General features: G+C 34.8%; 1 protein-coding gene across 2 annotated transcripts in view; it reads left to right on the top strand.

Annotated features, from left to right (window-relative positions):
• Positions 1-22381, top strand: part of LOC110310190 (cadherin-10) — a 191020-nt gene that overhangs the window by 152636 nt on the left and 16003 nt on the right. For both annotated transcript variants that reach the window (XM_021182917.3, XM_021182916.3), the window contains exons 6-8: positions 10498-10685; positions 12106-12359; positions 16538-16674. In XM_021182917.3, the coding sequence (XP_021038576.1) occupies positions 10498-10685; positions 12106-12359; positions 16538-16674 (579 nt within the window). The remainder of the gene's footprint in view (positions 1-10497; positions 10686-12105; positions 12360-16537; positions 16675-22381) is intronic.

The raw sequence follows: 22381 nt of genomic DNA, 5'->3' as shown, positions 1-22381 counted from the left end.
TAAGTTGTTGAAGCTACTAAAAATCAGCATGAATAGTACTACCTCAACAGTATCAAATCCCATAATGAATATTGTCTCTAAGCTAACCAAGAAGTTAAATGAACTGATAACTTTCAATACTTGAACAGACATACAAGATACCAAGTTAAAAGTGAACAGACTTTCAGATCTAAGCACATGCTGCTAAGCAATCAAAGAGATCCAAGCCAAAAATAAAAATGTAGGACAAAGGCTCAGGCACATACCCACGGTGAAATCCACACGAAATTAAAATTAATGGAACAAAGAACTTTCTCTCTTTTCTTTCTCTTGGCCTTTTTCCTCATCCCTTGTGTGTGTGTGTGTGTGTGTGTGTGTGTGTGTGTGTGTTAAAGTTGCATGGGAATTCTGCATACAGGTGGGGCTATGCTCACAAGGAGGTGAGCATAGGTCTTGGGGTTCCCTGTTTTTACTCTTAACCTTATTCTATGACATGGATTCTCTTGGGCAGCCAAAATGTCTCAATGAGCCTCATGCCACTGCTCCTTTTGCTCTTGGAGTTATTGTCCTTCCTATATCCACATCCTTTCTGCATGTTCATCACACTCTCCGACCCACTGAGCCACCTTCCCAGACTCCTTAAGAAGACGACTTAAATTCATCTAAACAAAATACATTTGTGCCCTCTCCATATTTCATCTTTTATAATTTAATTCCTCACAAGCAATGGATTTAAACTGGTCCTCCTTCAAGGTGATATAGGGTTAATCTACAGGTTTCTGAAACGTGTATTCTTTTTATTTCTTGGTAGTTTAGCAAAACGGGTGCCAGTGCTCCAACTAGGTTCATTAGTTTCATTTTCTCCACTGAGCAGGTCAAGTCCACAGCAGCAGTCCTAGAACCCTTGGTGTGACTATCCGATCATAGGCTCAGTGATTTTTGTACATTTCTATAGTTGGGCTAACTTCATGTTTCAGGCAGTTTCTCATTTCTTTGTAGACAGTATGCTCATGAATTTCTTGGACCTCTAGGTCTTGATTTAGCTCTCTGTTTCCTGGGATACATTCCTCACCAAGTTACTTAAAAAGAACCAAAAGGAATTGGCTGAATATGAAACTGTCTTCCTCAGGGAATCAAATTTAATTAATATGGTGGTTAGAGTAAACATTCAAGGGCCAAAATAATTTTATCATCAAATTTCCATGACATTGCTAATTTTCTAGCATGCTTTTAGAAAAGTCCCAGTGACAGTTGAGTTCATTCCCTCATGTGTAATTCTAAGTTATATATTAGTTTTATTTACCCTCTAGCCCACTTAATCTCTCCTGGCTTACTATTAATATTATGTTGATTCATCTGCTATTTTTGCTTCGGTGATTTCTTTTGATATTATAATTTTATTGCATATCTCTGTCCCTTTACTTCACTCCAAACTGTCACATATACCCTACCTACCTCTCCTTTAATTTCAGGGGTTCTTTTTTATTTTCTTTCTTCTTTAAACTATTTATTTGTATACATATATATGTTCATAGAGAATATTATTCCTAAATATAATCACTTTGACTCATAGACTTCTTTTTGTACACCTGATTTCAGAGCTGATTGTTTGGCACCGGACACTAATGGTGACCTTTTCCCAGGGAACTCCCTCTCTTCCATTCCCAGAGTTTTTCAGTTGCCTATACTTCTTTGGGCAGAGTAGGGGTTTTGTGGGCTTTATTGGCATGATCACTACTTTTGTAATAGTATTTTGGGTCTATATCAAAGAGGTCAAACCATATACTATTCAATGTACTCCAGTTTTTATAGCAAGTTTCTTTTATTCTTGGAGGTTCACAAAGATAGTTTCACAGTAGAGAAAATGTATAATTTCTTTAAATTTCAGAAACATGACTTTTCCTTTTTTTTATTTTTCAGGGGGGTGGCTTTATGCAAAGTATATACAGTGCCTCCTTTATTTTAAAATTAGTTGGCAAATGACCAAGACCAACATCTAAACATTAACTTTTGTTGGGTAGAAAGACAAAACCCACCATGACTGGGAGATGGAAGTTAAATAGGGGAGGGAGAAAGAGGACGCTCAGAACTCTCTGTGAAGATGGGTGGACATGACTCTTAAAAACTTCATTGTCCCTTTGCAATCTTTTCAAGTTAAAAAAAAAAGGCAGCTTTGCCCTCTTGTGTATTAATCTTCTTCTGATTCAAGCAGCATTATACTTTTGTTTTGGGGGAAAAAAATCACCATTTCTATAAAAACACAAAAGAAACAAACTGAAGTTTCATTGTAGTCAGGAGCTAGCTACAAGACTCTGTTGCACACAAACTCCTGTCATGGGAGACTCTTCTCCATCAGCTCCTTGCCTCATCACCAGATGTCCTTCAGTCAAAACATGACTTTTCAATTTCATGTCGATACTCTGTACCTACTGGTCATTACCTCTTTGGCACAGGAACATAGGTGAAAGCCCAGCCTACCAGATGGGAGTTGGGGGTATGTTTATGTGCTTGGCTATTCATTCATTCACTTGATTTTGATATTTGGATTTTCTGGGTTTGGTCTGATTATTATTTGTAAAGCAACCACTCTGTGCTTTGTTTCTGCATCTTTGCAGATATCAATGCTTATGTAACTGTGAGGCATTCATTTCCACAATATATATTCCCATTACCTTTTCCTTTTGTGAGCTGAATTCAATACTTTTACTACCCAGAATGTCAACTGTGACCTTCTTTGAAATATGTAACTTAGACCTCATAGGTTCGTGACAGTTATGGCCCCAGTATGCAGGTTCTGGTTGTAAATAGCACTTATAGCCTCAAGGTAGATACGCCCAAAGCTCAGGTGATGTGCACATAGGGAACTGACAGATCTGGGAGTCTCAGGAAACATATACAACCAAAATCCCTGTGCCTAATTTACCTTCTGTTAGACTAAACAGGGCAACTGTTGTACAAGGTGCTTTTCATGTTAGATTTGTCAATGGATGCCCTGTACTTATAAATATGTAGACTGTCTACACACACGTGTATTATACATGTGGATGCATCTACTTATAAAATCTAAGGCTTGATTTTTATAAGTTCAGTAGGTATAAAAAAATTTCAAATCATCCTTTTAATTTGTAATTTCATAGCTCTGGTTTGGCACACTGCGTATCTATTTTTATGATTTATTTCTCTGTAAATGGTTTTCCACATCAAACCTAATTTTTCTACTCGGCCATCTGTGTTTGTTGTTCTTTGAGCCTTTAGCATATGTTTGTTAATATAGGCACTAAACTATGTTCTCATCATGTATAACATGTTTTATTTCTTTGCATTATTTTTTACTTATAAATTTTTGAGTGTAGAATGACTTATTCATATTCTTACCTTTTATTTTACCAGATCTTAACTGCTTCTTATTTCAGAAATCATTCATGATGACAATCAACAATGCATTGACTTATATTGACTTATAAATTAATTTACACATTTTAGAAACATTCAGTAGATGTGTATGTGTATATTTGTAGGATTGTTGCAGATGGAATTATTGTAGACAAAAGACAGACCCAGTATGCTAACTAAAATTATGGGGGCATCTACTTATAAAAATCTAAATGACTATGAATGTACACACACATGTGTGTAATATATGTATATATATACATATGTATGTATATATGTGTATATATATATATATATATATACACACACTATTATATATATAGTGTGTGTGTGTGTCCAAAAAACATTTGACCTATTGTTCTATATCTTAAAATTTTTTCTTCTTTTTAAAATTTATTTCTGATTGTTTAATGGTTTCATAGTTTTTAAAGATTTTTATTGGTTTTGAATTTAAAATATAATTACATTATTTTTTTCCTTTCTCATCTTTCTCCAACCCCTACCCTTATGTAGACTTCTTGGAGGTATGTGACTGAAGGTGGGCTTGAGGTTTCTAAAGCCTATGCCAGGCCCAATCCAAATTCTCTCTCTCTCTCTCTCTCTCTCTCTCTCTCTCTCTCTCTCTCTCTCTCTCTCTCTCTCTCTCTCTCTGAGTGTGTGTCTGTCTCTCTGTCTGTCTGTCTCTGTTTCTCTCTGTGTCTGTTTCTCTCTGTCTCTTTCTCTCTCTCTCTCGCATACATGGCCTCTAGTCTTTCCTTATTTGATATCACATCTAATGTGTCTCTCTGTGTGTATGGGTGTGTTAAAATTCTTTACTTTTTGTGGCTTTAAGGTTGAACTCTATCTAACTAAATGTTCAGAGAGTTAAAATATACTGCTCCCACCTTATACATGTCCTTTAGTTCTTATTTTCAAAAGAAAGCTCTTGAAGACAGAGGTCTAAGAAACCACCAAGAAGGAACCCCCAGGTAGTGTTGGCACGAGTCTTTTCTTTCTAGTGTACAGATTCTGTCTGAAGTAATTTTAGACTGCTTTAAAACCCTACTCCTAACCTATTTTAGATGTGGCAGTTATTCTGCTTCCCTCATAGTTAAAACTATCTATGTCTGTAAAAATCTAGTAGGCCAGGTTATCTGAAACCAAGCTGTGAATTTGAAATGCTGCATTTAGGGGCCAGTCTGTATACAATTCTTCTTTAAACTTTATAGGAAGCATTTTGTTATCTCTGGTATACCCTATGGCCTAGAACTCATGGCAATCGCCCCCCCTTTCCTCATCCTCTCAAGTGTTCTATTTATAGCTGTGAGACAAGATATCCAGCTACTTCGATTTTATTGTGGAGTCTATCTGCTACCTCAGTAACTTTCTTGTAGGTTTTAAAGAATTGACCACCATTTGTTAGAGCTTCATGGACCTATCAAAATTATGATAACTTTATTTCAGCATGACAAATGTACACAGGCAAAAATAATATGTCTACTTCTCATGCTCACCATTTTGTTGCAGTTTGAAAACTATATATTTTATTACACACACACACACACATATATATACATATATATATAATAAGATGATACATATCATATATATGCCTTTGTATAACATAAAGACATTAATCACATTTTCAGTTAAAAGATCAGACTAAATTATTAAGCTAACATTGTGAAAAACAAGCCCAGTTTAATGGCTTTATTGAGTGAATCTTTCATTTTCTTAATATTTATCCAATTTTGTAGCCTCTAGCTACAAGTTGGTTAGGTTTTATTTTTTTTTATTATTCTATAATATAATTACTCTCTGGTAGTTCATTTAGTTCAGGTCTATCAAGCAATCCTTGCCTTATTTTTTCCAAATCCTCAGATTTAAAAATGACACTACTCAGTCAAGACTATGCTCATAGTACGAGTGGGAAAACACCAACATTAGTAAATAATATTTGAAAAGAAAGATTTGAAAGTTAATATCACGGAATTCTACACCTTTCTCAGCAGTAACTTTCAGAAGTAGTGTGTAACTGGTACTCAAACATGAGATTAGAAGTCAAGGCATGTTCCACTGAGACCCTTTCCCTCCTACTAGGTTACCTCATCCAGCCATGATGTGAGTATGTGTGTCTATTCTTACTGTAGCTTGTTATGCCGTATTTGGTTGATGTCCATGGAAGGTGTGATCTTTTGAGAGAGGAGACAAAGAGAGGTGTAATCTGGGAAAAGAGGAGAGTGAAGGAAAAGAGCCTGGGAGAAGAAAATTTGGGGTGAGACTGGCAGTCAGGTTGTAGTATATAAAAGAACAATAGGTAAAATAGAAAAAAAAAACTGAATAAATGGCAAATTTAATTTTTTTTAAAAGTCAAGTCATGTCATTAGCTCTAGTGTAGCAATACTCTGACTTAAGAACTCCTACACTGCCATTGGATTGTATCAGCTTTTTTACTGATTACTAACCATAGCACTGAAAATCTCTTTTTGCAGAGATGTACATGTGGCTTTTTTGAAAGATAAGATGGTATACTGAAAGATATTAACTTAGTGCTATTGGAATTATCTTCTCAAAAATGTATTAGATTTTTATTCAAGTAGATAAAAGTAACTTCCTTTTGCCTTTAACATACTTATATATTACTACACAGGAATATAATGATCTGTGATTCTAGAACACTGTACTTCATTAAAATTTTCTGAATTATTTTTCTGGTAAACTAAAACTATATGAATACCTACTTGATTTTTTGCCTTGGGCAGGAAACTTATTAGAACAATATAAAATACATTCTTCTTAAGATTTAGGTAATTATGGGAGAATGTGAGAAAGAAAAAATTGAAGGCAAGTGGGCAGTTGACCGATGTCAAATCTAGAAGAATTGCAATAGGAAATTGTAGTATTCTATGGGATAGAGGGAAACAATAAAGAAAATATAACAGAGCAAATCAACTCTTCTTGAGGCCAAACTGGTCACTAATAATCTCTATAATTACAAAACAAGCAATAATGGATGGGGTAAAAAGAGTGCTTTCTTTCATAGAATTGCAAATAATATTATTAAGCTATAGAAAATCAAGATCACCATCATTCATCCCAATTAATTATGTTGCCTATGTCACTGATTGATGCAAAACTTAGGGTGAAGATTTTCGATGAGACATAAAGATATTTGTACAAACTCAAGGCATTTTCCATAAAAGAGCCATCGATTACATAAATTATAAATAAATGCATATTAACTTGACAGAGAAAACTGGCAGGGAGAGTGTAAGCAAGTAATCAACAATCGCTTTCTCAGTCACAAGCCACAGACACCACGTGACGCAGCTAAACGCTGTCCAGAGGCCGCTGTTGAAAATACTGACATTTAAAAAGAATGCTTTTGTGAAGAGATAAATGCATAAAGTACTATTTTAGAAGTATCAGAAAGGGAAAACAAAGGAGGTCAGACCATAATTGTTAAATATCTGTTTATTTAGATAAGTCTCTAAAAATAAGTTGGCTAGTTTTGTGGGGGATTTGTATGTGTGTGACTGTTTACAGCTTCATGATTCCTTGTTTTTATTTTAGCACTTATTTCTTTGAGTGTTGGGTTAGTTTCTTATGCCATAATATTAATTTTAATACTCATTTTTTCATTCTCTGTTCATGGTTGTGTAAAGTAATACATTTCTCTCTCGTCCTGTTTTCTCTTTGCATAGTGTGTTTAGGTTCCTTGAGTGCATCTGTTACAAACCATTTGGAATTTTCTGCTAATTCTTTGGATTTTTTTCATGTTTTATTGGTTATTTTATTTATTTACATTTCAAATGTTATCCCCTTTCCCAGTTTCCCCTTCACTATCCCCTTATCCCCTCTTTCCTTCTCCTGCCTCTATGAGGGTGCTCCCCCACCTCCCCACCCACTCCTGTCTCAGTGGCCCAGTGTTTGTGCCTTATTTACATGCTATAGAAGTTAATTTTCTATTGTTTTAAAGTTTTCAGTTTGTCCTTTCCTCTCATGTTTGTATGTCTTGTATGTACTTACAATGAGGCAGCATAAGCACACGTGAGCATGTCCTTAATTGCAATCCTGTCTCTCCCTAACTTGGCCTCTAGTTTGTACTGTAAGTCCTTTAACCAATACGCTACCTCAAAATTCTAGCTGTGTAATGTGGAGTGTATTGTGGGCTTTTAAGTTTTCAACCATTGATTCAATTTAGAAAGACATAGGACTTCATAAACCAATTATGAAACTTCTACACAATAGTCAACTACTATATCTAAACTGCAAATAAATGTTAATATTTTATAACAAAAGTCAAAAGAACCCACTGAGAATACCATATTGAAAAAAATACTCAAAGTCTATTTACTTTCATGGTTCACAGATGGAAAATAAGTGTTAATCAATAGAATGGGAAAGAAAATATAACAGCAGAAATATTCTGTTTTTGATCATGTCTTTTCATCTACTATATAGTGATTTCATAGTAAGTTTGCTTTTGAACAGGTACATGAAGGAGAGTTCCAGCTGAGACACTGGGCCACTCAGGGCTCAGGGGTTCCAGAGGAAAAAAAAACAGTTAGGAAGAAATAGCATCAGTAGGAGAGTAGCCAAATCAGGAGTGAAATCTTGCTGTCTCCATTGGGATACTGGAAGTACATATAATAATACATAGAACATCATGTATGAGACTACACTGAGCTCCAACATTATGTTGTAAAAAAGTCACTTGTAGCATAGTTATCCTGAACTTTATGGCTAAAGTCTAAGTGTACTTACAATTCCTGTCTTTCTGGGTCTATGTTAAATCACTCAGGATGATATTCTCTAGTTCCAACCATTTGTTTGCAAATTTCATGATGTCTTTGATTTTAATAGTTGAATATTTAGTTGTGTAGTATATCACATTTTGTTTATCCATTTTTCAGTTGTGTGACATCTAGGTTGTCTCCAGTTTCTGGCTATTTTAAATAAACCCCCTATGAACATAGTTGAGCAAGTGTCCCTGAGGTATAGTGGGGTATCTTTTGAGTATATGCCCAGGAGTGGTACAGCTGGTTCTTGAGGTAGAGCTATTTCCAATTTTCTGAGAAACTTCAAATTGATTTCTAAAGTGGTTGTAAAAGTTTGCACTCCCACCATCAATGGAGGAGTGTTCCCCTTTCATCACAGCCTCACCATCCTTTTCAGTCATCTTGTGTTTTTTTATCTTAGTCTACATGATGCACAGGGATAAAGATGAAGCAGAGATGGAGGGAGCAGCCAATACACGACTGGCCCAAATTAAGACCCATCTCATGGGAAGAGAGCCAACCCCTGACAATATTAATAATACTCTGCCATGGTTGTAGACAGGAACCTAGCATAACTGTCTCCTGAGAGGCTTTAACCATGAGGCAATGGAAACAGATACAGAGACCCATAGGCAAACATCAGAAGGAGCTCAAGGAGTTTGGGTGAAAAACAGGGAGATAGAACTGAGCAAGCCAGGAGCCAATGATGTGAGCAAGCCAACTGAGCAAGAGGGGTCAAGGATACCACAGAAAGACTTACACAGTCAGCTAATCTGAGCCCATGGGGGTTTCAAGAGACTGAACCATCAACCAAAGCCAATGCACAAGCTAGACCAAGGCCCCCATACATTTGTAGCAAATGTATGGCTTGGTCTTTATGTGGATTCCCATGAAGTGGGCTGGGGGGAGGGCTGTCTCTGTTGCCTGCCGTAGGATCCTCTCCCCCTACCTGGACTACTTGACTGGACATCAGTCAGAGAGAAGGTGCTTAGTCGTGCTTAGATGTCCCAGGATGGGGTGATAACCTAGTGGGCTTTCCCTTCTGTAAGGAGAAGGGAATGCCAGTAATAGGATGAGGGATTTGTAAGGGCGGGACTGAGAGGAGAGGAGGGCAGGGGTGCAATTGGGATGTACTGTGAATAAAAAAACAAAGTTTGAAAAAAAAACACAAAAAATGTCACTTGTGCTGAGGCCCCTTTTATAGAATTACAAGGCCCCTGCAAGACCACATTTCAAGGACATTTTTCTTTTTTTAAAATTGGTGACCTCAATGATAATATTTGAGGATAATGGGGAAATAATTTATCATATACAAGTTAATATGAGATAAATATAAAAAAATGACCTAAAAAGTTTTTTGTCCAGAAAAAAATATTTAAGTCGTTCTTTACTACAGATCTTTCACAGAAGTAACACTAGAAGTAAAGGTAAAAGACCTCAAGAAAGAAATACTAAGGCAATGCCAGGATAATTTAACAGGTCTGGACCTTATTTTGTATACTAAAGAGAATTAAGATCCATCCACGTGGGTGCTATAATCAGAAGTGTGCTTGCAGCTGATTAACCCATCAGAAATTACAGTTTACTACCAGGTGTTAAAATATAAATCACATTAGTGGTAGGGGAGGTTCATGTTGGAAATGTCTGCAGGTATGCCGAGGACTTAGATATACCCATGTTTTACTCCACAAGGAAAGAGGCTTTTTTTTTTTCAGAATCTAGTTTATATACTCTGTGAAGGGCATCCTTTTATTTCCGACAGAGACTGTGCATTATTTTTGTTGTCACAAATACAAATGAGATCCCTATACATTGTGACTGGTTCCGTGCCGTTCTGAACTGTCTTGATCTCCAGCCAAAGGAGGAGATGTAAATAACTTCACATAGCCTGGGAAAATATTAAGTGCAAATATTCACTCTGCATCAGGTGATTGGTTCTGATTATGTAAACACATGCAGGTGCCATTCGGGACCCAGACACTAGTGAAATAAAATAATTTAATTTTCAAATTCAAAAATCCTGATACTATTAGCAGTTGGTACTATTAAGAACGTCATATACAGGACAGTATCCACAAAGACCCACATTTTTCTCCTAGGTTTCATAAGTGCAGTCAAAGTACTAGTTTATCAACATCTAACATAGAGCATAAGTTATACAATATCATTTTACATGTACTTTACTTTGAATATTCTCTAAAAATCTTATGTATGCACATATGTATACATACACATACATACATATGTATACATGTGTGTATGTGTACATATATGTGTACATATGGTAATGCAGTAGTATGTATATATACACACACATATATAGATATGCATATTAACATTTATACATTTTCTTTGTTCTGTCCAGACACCATCCATCTCAGAGTTCTTGAATCCTCTCCAGTTGGCACAGCTGTGGGAAGTGTAAAAGCCACTGATGCTGACACGGGGAAAAATGCTGAAGTGGATTACCGCATTATTGATGGAGATGGCACAGATATGTTTGACATTATAACTGAGAAGGACACACAGGAAGGCATCATCACTGTAAAAAAGGTGTTCAGATTCACCAAAAACCAGTATCTCTGTCAAGGGAGTAGACATTTCCTTGTGTGCTGTTTGCTCTTACATTAGCTACGAAAGGAAACTCCACGGTCTTGTTCAGTTGGGTTTTACATTACACGTAAATGAGAAGGCTCTAGTATGAGAGCTTGTTAGACATTCTGAATATATGCCCTTATTTGTAACATGAAACCTGAGATTTGAAAAAGAAAACAGGCAAGTTTATATATGTGTAATTATATTTTTGAGCCATGTTATTAAACCCCACGGTAAAAACAATGTTTTCTTAAAGAGCAGTTAATAACTAATAATGGAAATATATCATCACAGTTGGGGGCATAAAAATAGCATGCTATCCAGATGCATGAGCCAATAATTAGAGTTGCTAATAAAAAGAGACAGAATGGATTGGAACATAATTTAATTGTTCACATTTCCCCTTCTGCTATATAAATTAAATCTACTGCTAACATATGCTCAGTGATAGAATTTAGAGGTAGCCAGGTTTTTTTTTTTTCCAGTTGGCTCCATCATTACAAGAAAAATAAGGCAAATTTCTATTTAGATACAAAAAATATCATGAGAAGTGTAACCACTGAGATATTGGTAACCAATACAATTATCCTGGGATGATATTGAAGGCAAAGGACACACAACAAATTATTACTCCAAGTGACTAGCTATGCTAGAAAGTCACTTTTATCATAAATAGGAAGTAGCAATAATTAACCAGGGAGTAGCAATAATCCACACAGAATCTTTGATTTCCTTGTGTGAAAAAACAATGTAGAAAAACTAAGCAAGGAATGTTTTGTGCAATATTTATAGGTCAAGAAATTATGTTTACAATCTGTGATCTCTAAATTATCTCAATTGCAAACATTCCTTTGCTTTATAATACATCATGAAATTGTATTCTCATAAAGCTAATATAACTATTTCTTCCCTCATTTTATAGCATTTTGTTTATCTTGAATGTGCCTTATAACTGCTGGAGTTTTATTAGAGTTTGAAATCCCATAAGACTTCATAGTTCCATGAATCCATTACACTGATGGAAATACTTTGACAAAGTTTTTCTTTTTTTTTAACGTTCCATATTTTTAAAATTTAGGAATTATTGCCTTAAAAAGTTGAGTCATAACCTGTATATCATCAAGTACATGTACACACAGAAGTTTACAACTTATCAACCCATTTTTAGATGAAATTCCTACCCTTATGAGATAAATTTAATATTCATCCAAATTTCTGCAATAATCTAATTATTTTTCTATGTTCTAAAACAGAGTCAATTTTTTAAAATATTTTTTTATAATGAACAACTTTCAGGATCTTTAAGTCCTGATGTAACATGGGAACAGCAGACATCCCATTGCCCCAAATCTAACTAATGATTTTTGCCTTCATACAGCCACTTGACTATGAGAACCGAAGACTGTATACTCTGAAGGTGGAGGCAGAAAACACCCATGTGGATCCACGTTTTTATTATCTAGGGCCATTCAAAGATACTACAATTGTGAAAATCTCCATAGAAGATGTGGACGAGCCTCCTGTTTTCAGTCGATCCTCCTATCTGTTTGAGGTTCACGAGGATATTGAAGTAGGCACAATCATTGGTACTGTAATGGCAAGAGATCCTGATTCTACATCTAGTCCCATCAGGTACTTCAGCCAACATTTAAGATTAAAAGAAACAGAGTCGAAAGGCATAGAGGGACCAAGAAATTCTCAATGCTTACAAGAGTTTCTCTGTAAATTCTACCTAATTTTGGTGTTCACATAGTTGAGGGGATGTTTTGATTGAGTGTCATGGGCAACACATATTCCAGCTTTATGGTTTTCTAGGTTTTGCATTTTCCATTACATTAATGGCTTATGTCATGTGTTTTGAGTCATTAAAATGCTGACGATTTTGATCATGGATATAGATCAAAGATACATGGTTGAATAAAAAGCATAGACAGGCCTACTCCTTCTATAGATTAAAGGAAAATTTTCTTCCAGTTTTGCTTCATTATTGTGCGTTTTTGTTTTCCTTTTTACAGCTCTTTAAAAATGTTTGAATATTCCGGAAGCCACAGTATAATTTCTGTACTTTCTTTGCTTTTCTTTCTATGCAATTTTAAAGGCATGTGACATGGGATTGATACGTAAGAGTGAACAATATTCAAACCTTTCATTTGCATTTTCACTGGTACATTAAAGAAATACAAGTGTCTGTGTTCCTTGTTCACCATGAAAATGAGCATTTCCTTTAATCTGTTAGTCTGTTGTGGGTCTGGGATTTCATTCTTCTACCTAGTTCACAGAAATCTGAATTTGCATTCACGTGACCAACTCAAGTATGAGTTCAAATGTTTGTTTTGTAATTGCTTACTGAACTCTTATGAATTGTTCAGTTTTAAAATGTGAAGAACCTTTAGTTTCATGTTTTGTGGGATTCTGAGTGTTCTCAAGTGAACAATTCTGTTTTCTCTGCCAGTCTTCAAGAGTAATTGTACCAGGCAGAAAGCAATATATTTCTCCATGTAATTTATTCATATAGTTTATGCAAATACATTTTCTTATATTCATGCATTCCACCACAAGTTATGTACTGGCAGAAAAAAAGAGAAATGTACATGATGATCACACAGTGCTCCCAACTGCCAGCTGAACTTTGCCATAAATGTTTTTTTTTTCTAGATGATTTATCAAAATTGCTGTTTTATAGATTTTTCTTTTCCTTTAAATTTTCTTAAAATTAATGATATAGACATTTAACTTTCCCCCACTAAATACTTAATATTTTCTCTGCAGAGATGCAATTAGAGTAGAGCATGCTATTGGTCCCAGCTTTCAAAACAGATTTTAAAATATGACCTGTTGGTTTTGCCTGTTGGTTTTAAAACAGTCTCATGTAACTCATAGTGATCACAACTGTACAGTGTATCCAAAGTGGACCTTAAAGTTCTGATCTTGTTGATTTTAACTTTCTAATTCTAACTTTCTTCTGGCCCATGCTTCTAGACCCAGACTATGCAGTTCTATAGTCAAACCCAGAGTTTATGTATGCGATCCAAGAACCCTGCCCAAATATCCTACATTCTAGGAACATATATACTGTTTTTTGAGGGTTAAATTTCAGCCAAGGATTATTGTTATCATTACAAGATGTTTCTCAGCAAAATAAAATCAGTTTGGGTCTTCATAGAGACTCATCATTAGTATACATAAAATCTATCTGTGGGCATTCATCAATAAAGTAAAATATTAAATGACAATGTTTATCTAAGTACTAGAGTACTGCCAGCTGTAATGGTCTATAGGACAATGACTTTACTCCATGATTGTAGTATTTTTCACTTTGTTCTACCTTAGATATAAAAAATGCAAACAAATCAACTTAGATATTATGATTTAGACAGAACCTAAAGATATGTATCTTAAATAAATGGATATATATCATGCTAATCATGCATATATTATAAATTATGCTTTATATATCCAATGATTTCATTTTCTTGGTGGAAACAGAAAATATTTGGAAAAATTCTGCCTTTACTGAATAGGTACAAAATTTTCATCATGTGATCCCATATATTTACATTATTGTAGGTGTTGTAAGGCATTTGTAGGTGATATAATGGATAGAAATAGACAATGGTTAGAAAAAAGATATTGTGTTTGGACTGAGTAACTAAAGACTTTAATGTATCACCGTCCATTTAGGTTGTATTAGGAGTTGTGTGACATCTAGAAATAATGAACAGCTTACAGAATATTTTTATGGTTGTGTGAATATTATGTTATCTTAGATTTGAGCATCAGCATCTGCGAAATTTTGTGTCAACAGAATTCAGTCTCCAGTTATATCAGGGACATATTATAGATATTCAGAAACAATATAGTTATTAGTGTCATATTTGTTGGATGGTTTACATTATACATGGTATGAATGTTATCAGTTATTCTGAATTGTTTATGCATAAATCAAAGAATTTTGTTTAAGCTTATCCTGGAAATAATTTGAAAAAACAAAGTGAAAATTGCCACATAATTTGCCAATAAAGAGATAGAAATAAAATTATGCTATGAACATATTTGAATAGACAGATCTAGGGCGATGAGATGGCTCAGCTAATAAGAGCTCTTCCTTCCAGAATGATGAATAGAGTTCAAATCTCAGCGTTCAAATGATGGGACAAGAAACCCAAGTGCAGTGGGCTGTCCTCTGATCTCCATGTATACACTGTGGCATGTATACACACACACACACACACATGCACACACACAAACATGCATGCACATGCATGCACACACACATGCACGCCCACACACATGAGTGTACACACACAAATATAAAAATAAATTTTAGTGCAGACCTCTTATGTTTGCTTTTAAGACACTGACAAATAATTTTCCACATTATTCTATTTCTTTTTAAATTGAGGCACAATAACAAGAAAAAAACAAACATAAATTGAATTGAGATTAGCCAGTGAGATTAGCACTACCCTTATTTTATGTATTAATCAAAACATTTCGACTTCACGTCATACTTCTTCACAAGTAATGGATTTTGCAGTCTTACAACATACTACGTAATTCAGTATATCATTTCATTTTGGTAAGTATTGGCAGGTTGTTCTCATGTTTGAATATATTTTTCACTTAGAGAAGTTTGCACATGAGAGTCAAGTAGTATTCAGTAGAGTGTCAGCTAGAATTTCTTTCCGATTGGAGTAACACTGGCAGTAGGCTTGATAATTTCTTGCCTTATTTCCTGTTTCAACCTTGTAATGAAACAATTTAGAATACAATGTCAAAAACCAGAGATGATTAATACAGGATGGTTTATATTATAAGGTTGCAAACTACTTCAACTACGATGGACAGTCATGGAAGACTGGGGGAAGAGGATGAACATTTTGAGTTATCTTTCTTTCTTTTTGTTTTGTTTTGTTTTGTTTTTTGAGACAGGGTTTCTCTGTATAGCCCTGGCTGTCCTGGAACTCACTTTGTAGACCAGGCTGGCCTCGAACTCAGAAAGTTGCGTGCCTCTGCCTCCCGAGTGCTGGGATTAAAGGCTTGCGTGGTGTGGTGATATATGATTTGCTTTATTTGATTATGGCTTAGCTGTGGTTTCCTAAAGATATTGTTGTTTACCTTGATTATGCCACCATCGTGAGTTATACTGCCATTAGGCTTTCAAGTGCCGTATAGCATGACATGTCAGATCAGGTACAAAAGAATTTCCTTTCCTTTATTTATGAAGATTTTACTCTTTACAGATGCATAAGAACTTCTTATACTGGACTGGATCAATTTTAAAAGGCATTACGGCATTTATTTTATAATCATACATGTGATTAAAGAACCTGAAGCTAGATTGGTACCACAAATCACCAGTTGATAATGTATTGCACTGATGAAAGCAGTCCATTGTTCTCATTAATAAGGAGACTGAGTTTCTAACATTGACCCTTTAAAGTGGGCAATTGGAGTATTTCAAGTCAGAAGACTAGGTTCCTGAGTACAGTCATTTAACAATGAAACTACACGTGACACTACTCTGTGTCCCAAAATACATCCACATTTGTTGATATTATATGGCAACAGGCAATACTTTAAATAGTGGACATTTGCAGAACTTGTATACTTACCCAAAATAAAGCCCCAGGTCAGGCCTGGAGTAACAAATGTGCATGCATTTCAATTGCTGAAACAGGTTATATTCTGCATCATCTCTGCAGTTTCTTATAATTTTGAGTAGGTACAAAATAACTTTGTATTTTACTATTTGTCCTTGCAAACCATCAATATTGTTACCATGTGTTTTCTTTGTTACCTATTTTCAGATTTACATTGGATCGCCATACTGACCTTGACAGGATCTTTAACATTCATTCTGGAAATGGATCACTTTATACATCAAAGCCACTCGATCGTGAATTATCTCAATGGCACAATCTTACCGTTATAGCTGCTGAGATCAGTAAGGAATTATAATTAATGAATATTTCAATTTTGAATAATTTTCCTGCATTTTCATATATTTGTATGATTATTTTATGTTGAAATAATTCTCTCTATGCACATTAAATTTCAATGGGCTTTTTAAAATGACTTTTTTAAATGTCAATTTTTCATCATTTCCTTTATTTTTAAACTGAGGAACACAGCTAAACATATTGCAGCTATAGTAAAATGATATCTGTGCTTTCTTGGGTATTTTGACATCCCTTGAGTATTGAATTGCCTAATCATATTTTTTTAATCTCTGTTACAGATTTGTTTTGTTTTGTTTTTTTATAAAGTTGAGTGTTGTAACAACATCCAGGACATATAAATTTATTACATTATTCTGATTTTTTCAAGTTGTTTTTAATATAGTTTGGTTATTTCTTCTTTTTATATTGTGAATTTGACAGTTTGCTGTATTTGTAATATTTTCTTTTAATTTTTTAGCATCATATCACTTGTTCTACTGAAATTTATTCATGTTCTTAATAACAGCACTTACCAAATTCTTTCTATTTTGGGTAAAGGATTTCTATAAGCACCTTGTAACTCTGGTCTCTCTTAATTTATCCTTCTTCTGGGAGGTCTTTACTTCTCCTTTGATGGTGAAGTCAACTTTGCTAGGTATAGAAAGTCTTATCTTGATCTTGTTTGGCAGTTGTTTTCTATCAGGACCAGAACACATTACCTTCCAAGTTCTCTTGGCATTTAGAATTCTTTCTGAGCTATCTTCTATTTATCTACTGTATTTGCCTTTAAGTTTACTTAGCATTGCTCTCTGTTGCAGACTGTAATATTCCTTCTTAGTTATGAGCTTTTAACTATTTAACTATGTCATGGTGAAGTACAGATAGGTTAGAAGATCTAAACCTAGACTCTAAATGCTTCTTGAACATGGAGAGCTGTGATTTTCCCTGGATTTGGGGAGTTTTCTGATTTTGTTTTACTAAAGAGGTTTGTTTTGTTTTGTTTTGTTTTGTTTTGTTTTGTTTTCATCCTCAAATTTAGCCCTTTTCCTCAGATATACCAGTAAGGGAAATGCTTATTCAAGGGTACCACACCATTCTTACATTTTCTCTTTATGCTTTCCTGGTTGTTTGTTCTTTTTGTCTGACACTAAAATTGAGAAGATGTTACTTCAACTCTGTTATCTTTTCTTCTGCTTAATCCAATCCTTTCTAGAAGCTGTCAACTAATTTTTCTTTCTGACCTTTAGAGTGTCTTATTTTCCCCGAGTTCCATCCAGTTCCCTTTCAGATGTGTTGGCTGCCTTAATTCATTTTATTATTTGTAGGGTTCATTCATTGTTCTTGTATTTCTATATTGAGAATGTTTGTATCTTGAGATTAGTATCATTTTATGCTGCTATATGATGACCTTCCTAATAATTTACTCTAACAATGAGCCTTGGGGTGGGGGTTGGGGTATCAGTCTTGGGTTTGAGTCACAGCACTGTGGGAAAGCTAAGTCTAGGTAGAGGGAAAGCAAGCGCAAAACTGATGAGATGTGAAGAAGTTAGGCACTTCATTTCTCTGTCAAGCAAAATGTAGTGCTGAGTGTTTCTCACTTATGTTATAAAGGCCAAAGCTTATCTTCCTACAGTTTTTTCCTCATGCCACCTGATTCAGTAGAGCTAAAATTAGAAAGCAACAAGCTGCAAGGTCACATGACCACAGCAGCGCAGGATAGCGGCATAGATTGCTTTCAAGATCTTTAAATTAGAATTTCTCTTGCTAATATTTTTATTAACCTCATCTTATGGAAGAGCTCTGTCTGTGGAGATTTTTGTAATTTTACAGTCGCACTGCCAGAAGCGATAAACTGGGAATCAAATTGATTATTTGATTTCTAAATCTAACACTTAATTCTGTGCTTGCTTTAAAGAAAAAAAATCAATAGTTCATCCAATTAGAAAATGGCAAGTTAAAGTCTGAGATGAATACATTTTTAAAATTGCAGCAGATATCGTTCCCAAAGAGAGGAATGTGTCATTGTTTAGCAGACTGTTGAAAATCATTATGGACCCAGATGTGACAACACATACCCAACACTCAGAAGGCCAGAAGGCTGAATCACTGTGATGTTGGGGAAGCCCTGCCTCAGAGTACAAGAATATTATCAAACCCTAAATAATAAATAAAAGGAAAAAAATCACTAAGAAATTTGAGATGGTGACAACAGAGCCTTAAATTAAAGGTGCAGTCTGTTACACAATAAAGGAACTAAAAAAGCCAAATACCCACACTTCTGCAAACCTTCTCCCAATACCCAATCCCTTGCTGAATCGATTGTAAGGCAAAGCATCTCTGTATAGTTTTAAAAAGAAGCGTCAACTTCATCTGAACCATGCTGAGAAACTGCCTAAAAATTCCATGCATATAATACTGAGTCAACACACCCTTCAGTCGGAGATATTGGAGGCAATTATTACAGACTCAAACCTCGTCTAAGTCACCCAAAGTCTCAGGATTATGTGAGAAGTCTAGTCAGATAACATTTTTTAAAAGCTTCTAACTAAAATAATGAATTGAGCTTCATCATCCTAGCCAGGATCTGAAATAGAGTCACGCATGCCTTTCCAGACACCCTGCTTTGTTTAGTGAGTTATAAATGACAGTGTCATGTGAGTCCATCAATTTTAAAATATATTTTTTTCCTATGAGGAAGCCTTCTATTTCTCTGTCTTCACCCAGATCTAATGAGATCCAATTTGGAGCTTCTGGAATCTGATTGTTTGTGCTGTCGGCTCAACTCAAGATCCTTCTTCAAGCTCAGTGAGCTTGCAATTGCATTTTCTATTTCAGATGCTTTGAGAAATTTAACTTCTAAAGCTAGTTGAAGTAATTATGATTCTGTAAAAAGCGAAGCCAATTACTTCTTAAGTGCTAAGCCTATTCTTGCCCTTAAGTGAAATCAGGCTGTGGAATAAGCGCTGGAAATGCCCACCTGCCAAACGCACGTAGCCAAGACCCCAGTACGCTGTTCTGAGCATTGAATGCCATGAGAGTGGAAGAAGAAAAAAAAAGCACATAGAGGGGATTGTTTTACTAGGCTTTAAACACTGGTTTGATGATAAATGTGTTCCACACCAAGCCCTGAACAGGACAGCGGTGTGTGTAAATGAACCTTTTACAGAAGTGTTTCCAGGTCCCGCCTCTAACAGCTTAATTTTCTGTGGCACAGCAAACCTCACATCATGTGACAAACATGGTCTGCCTTGGGTAATTATTCAGTGCATTATTCCATAGCATAGTTTTTTTCCTTTTTAAAAAAAAATTCTAAAATGCCAGGTGGAAAATGCAAAACTCTAAAATTAAGGTCACAAGAAGTGACATTATAATAAACTTGTGACTTTTAGAACACACACACAGGAAGCCAGAGAGTTCCTATAATTATATCAATATCTGATAGTTATTGCATATGATAATATATTTTATCATATGCACTATATATGCATATATATGATATAGTATATGCAATATATGCTTTATATTATATATCATATATAATACCATTATATATGCATGTAATATGATATATTATCATGTGCAACATATAATACATATAATATATTATTATATGCAATAATGATCAGATTTTGATGTAATTATATGTATAATTTATATTGAAAAAAAAAGTCATTCAACACATGCACAAAAGTTACCTTTTTTGAAAGCCCTGGAATCAAGAGAATGATTCAAGCTTGTCTCTCTTTGGATGAGTGGAAAAACTTATGCACGCAAAGGAATGGCCTTACTTGAGGACGCACATCCTTGCAAGCTTTTATGGCTCATGCCTTGTTGTTATAGTACAGTTTCCCTGGAGGATTCTGAGGCAGATTCAGGTGGTTAAATATAAGCCAGCTGCTATTCAGTATGATTCTTCGTTGGAATGCTTTATATTTTTATTTATACAGAAGCTGTAGCATCTGCCAGAAAGAAAAAAAAAAAGATTAGTGTAAGCACTGTTTTCTGAATAGATGACTCCAGGCCTTATGCTTTATAAAGCACATTCATTCCTGTGGATTTAGCTTTTGATTCAAAGAACCTTGAGTTACTTAGAAAGAAGCTGAAGAGTCTTCTTATTGTGTTTGAAAAGGGTCTCAGAAAGCAATTTCTTACCTATGAAACTTATTTTTTTGTCTCTTTCAATGCCATCAGCATAATTAGAAAGCAGCGCTTCCAACATGAGTTAATAAAAATAAATATTTTGCATTCGTCTCACTCTATCAATAGGTAAAAAGCATGTTGTAGAAGCATACCCTTCCACTCTTCTCCATAGAAACATCAGGAGTTGAGGGTCCACTCCTACATGCATATACTCTAAGTATTAGCAAACAGTCTAAGAGTGAGGGCAGTAGGAACACTGAAGAACAACAATTTTTTTTCTGTTTTGTTTTTGGGTTTTTTTTTTTTGTTTTGTTTTGTTTTGTTTTTGACAGTGTTTCTCTGTGTAGCCCTGACTGTCCTGGAACTGATTCTGTAGACCAGGCTGACCTTGAACTCAGAAATCTACCTGCCTCTGCCTCCCAAGTGCTGGGATTAAAGGCTTGAGCCACCATTGTCCAGCCTGTTTCTGTTTTTTTCATTTGTCTTATTTCTTTTTTTTTTTCTCTTTTCTACTTCTTGTCCACATATTCATCAGATCCAAGAGAATGGAGGGACACTGTTAGCATTATTTGTATCTTTTTTGTGTGTATATTTTATTGTGATAAAAATTAGCCTAAACTCCTGTGTAATAGAAAGAACTGAACAAGATATTGTTTGATTCTAAAGGTGATTTCATTGGTAATATTTACACTATTACGAGGTCCAATCTCAAAATTGATGCTTTGTTAAAAGATTCTCATCAAATCAAACACCTGTGAGACCAGAAGTCCTGCTTTGATGTGGATTTCACAATGTGAGTCAGAGGAAAGATGGAGTATATTGACCAAAATCAAAACACATGAGTGGTGAACTTGAGAGTCGACAAAGCTCACACTGACTCTTGAGCCAAAACTCTCCAACTATACAGTACTGTACTCTGCATTGTGTGCAATAAGACTTTGAAACGTCACAAAGTAAATTCTGGTAGTTTAATGTATAAGAGTTAACAAGATTCAGGTTCTACTGAAAAGAAGGTTGAATTTCAATTAATAGTGTTTTGTTGTAAGAAGGGAAGGTAATTATATTTCACATTTTCCACAATGTTGTGACCTTTTGTTTATAATGGTTTAGCCTTATAAATCCATCTGATCAGAAAACAGGTTTTACCTGTATAGGATCATTAATTTAATAAAAACACAGTATACCCAAAATCTTATCATAGTAAGATTCTTATCATAGTAAACACAGTACATCATGGTAAAATCTTTCAAACTTTAATATGTGCTGCATTTGCATTTAATAACAAATTTTCACATTTGTATTTGTAAAAGATAAATATTAGAAAAAGTCAGTAAGACAAATATCATTAGTTATATTCATAATTATTTTGCCCTAATATTTAAGAATAGTGCTAAAACTGTATTTGTTATATTTTTCATTTATCTCATCTTGTCCTTAAAATTTTTACTTTATTATACATAACAACTTGAAGTTCACACAAAAATATGCTATATATTCTCTTATGTGTATATATTATGTATTATTTTCATCAGTTTCCCAAAATACTTCTAATTATCTTGATTATGAACTTTC

This window comes from Mus caroli, unplaced genomic scaffold (assembly GCF_978045245.1).
Source record: "Mus caroli unplaced genomic scaffold, Mus_caroli_1 scaffold_16, whole genome shotgun sequence".
Taxonomy (NCBI): Eukaryota; Metazoa; Chordata; class Mammalia; order Rodentia; family Muridae; genus Mus; species Mus caroli.
The sequence above is the reverse complement of the archived record's forward strand: the minus strand, read 5'-3'. Positions and strand labels throughout refer to the sequence as shown.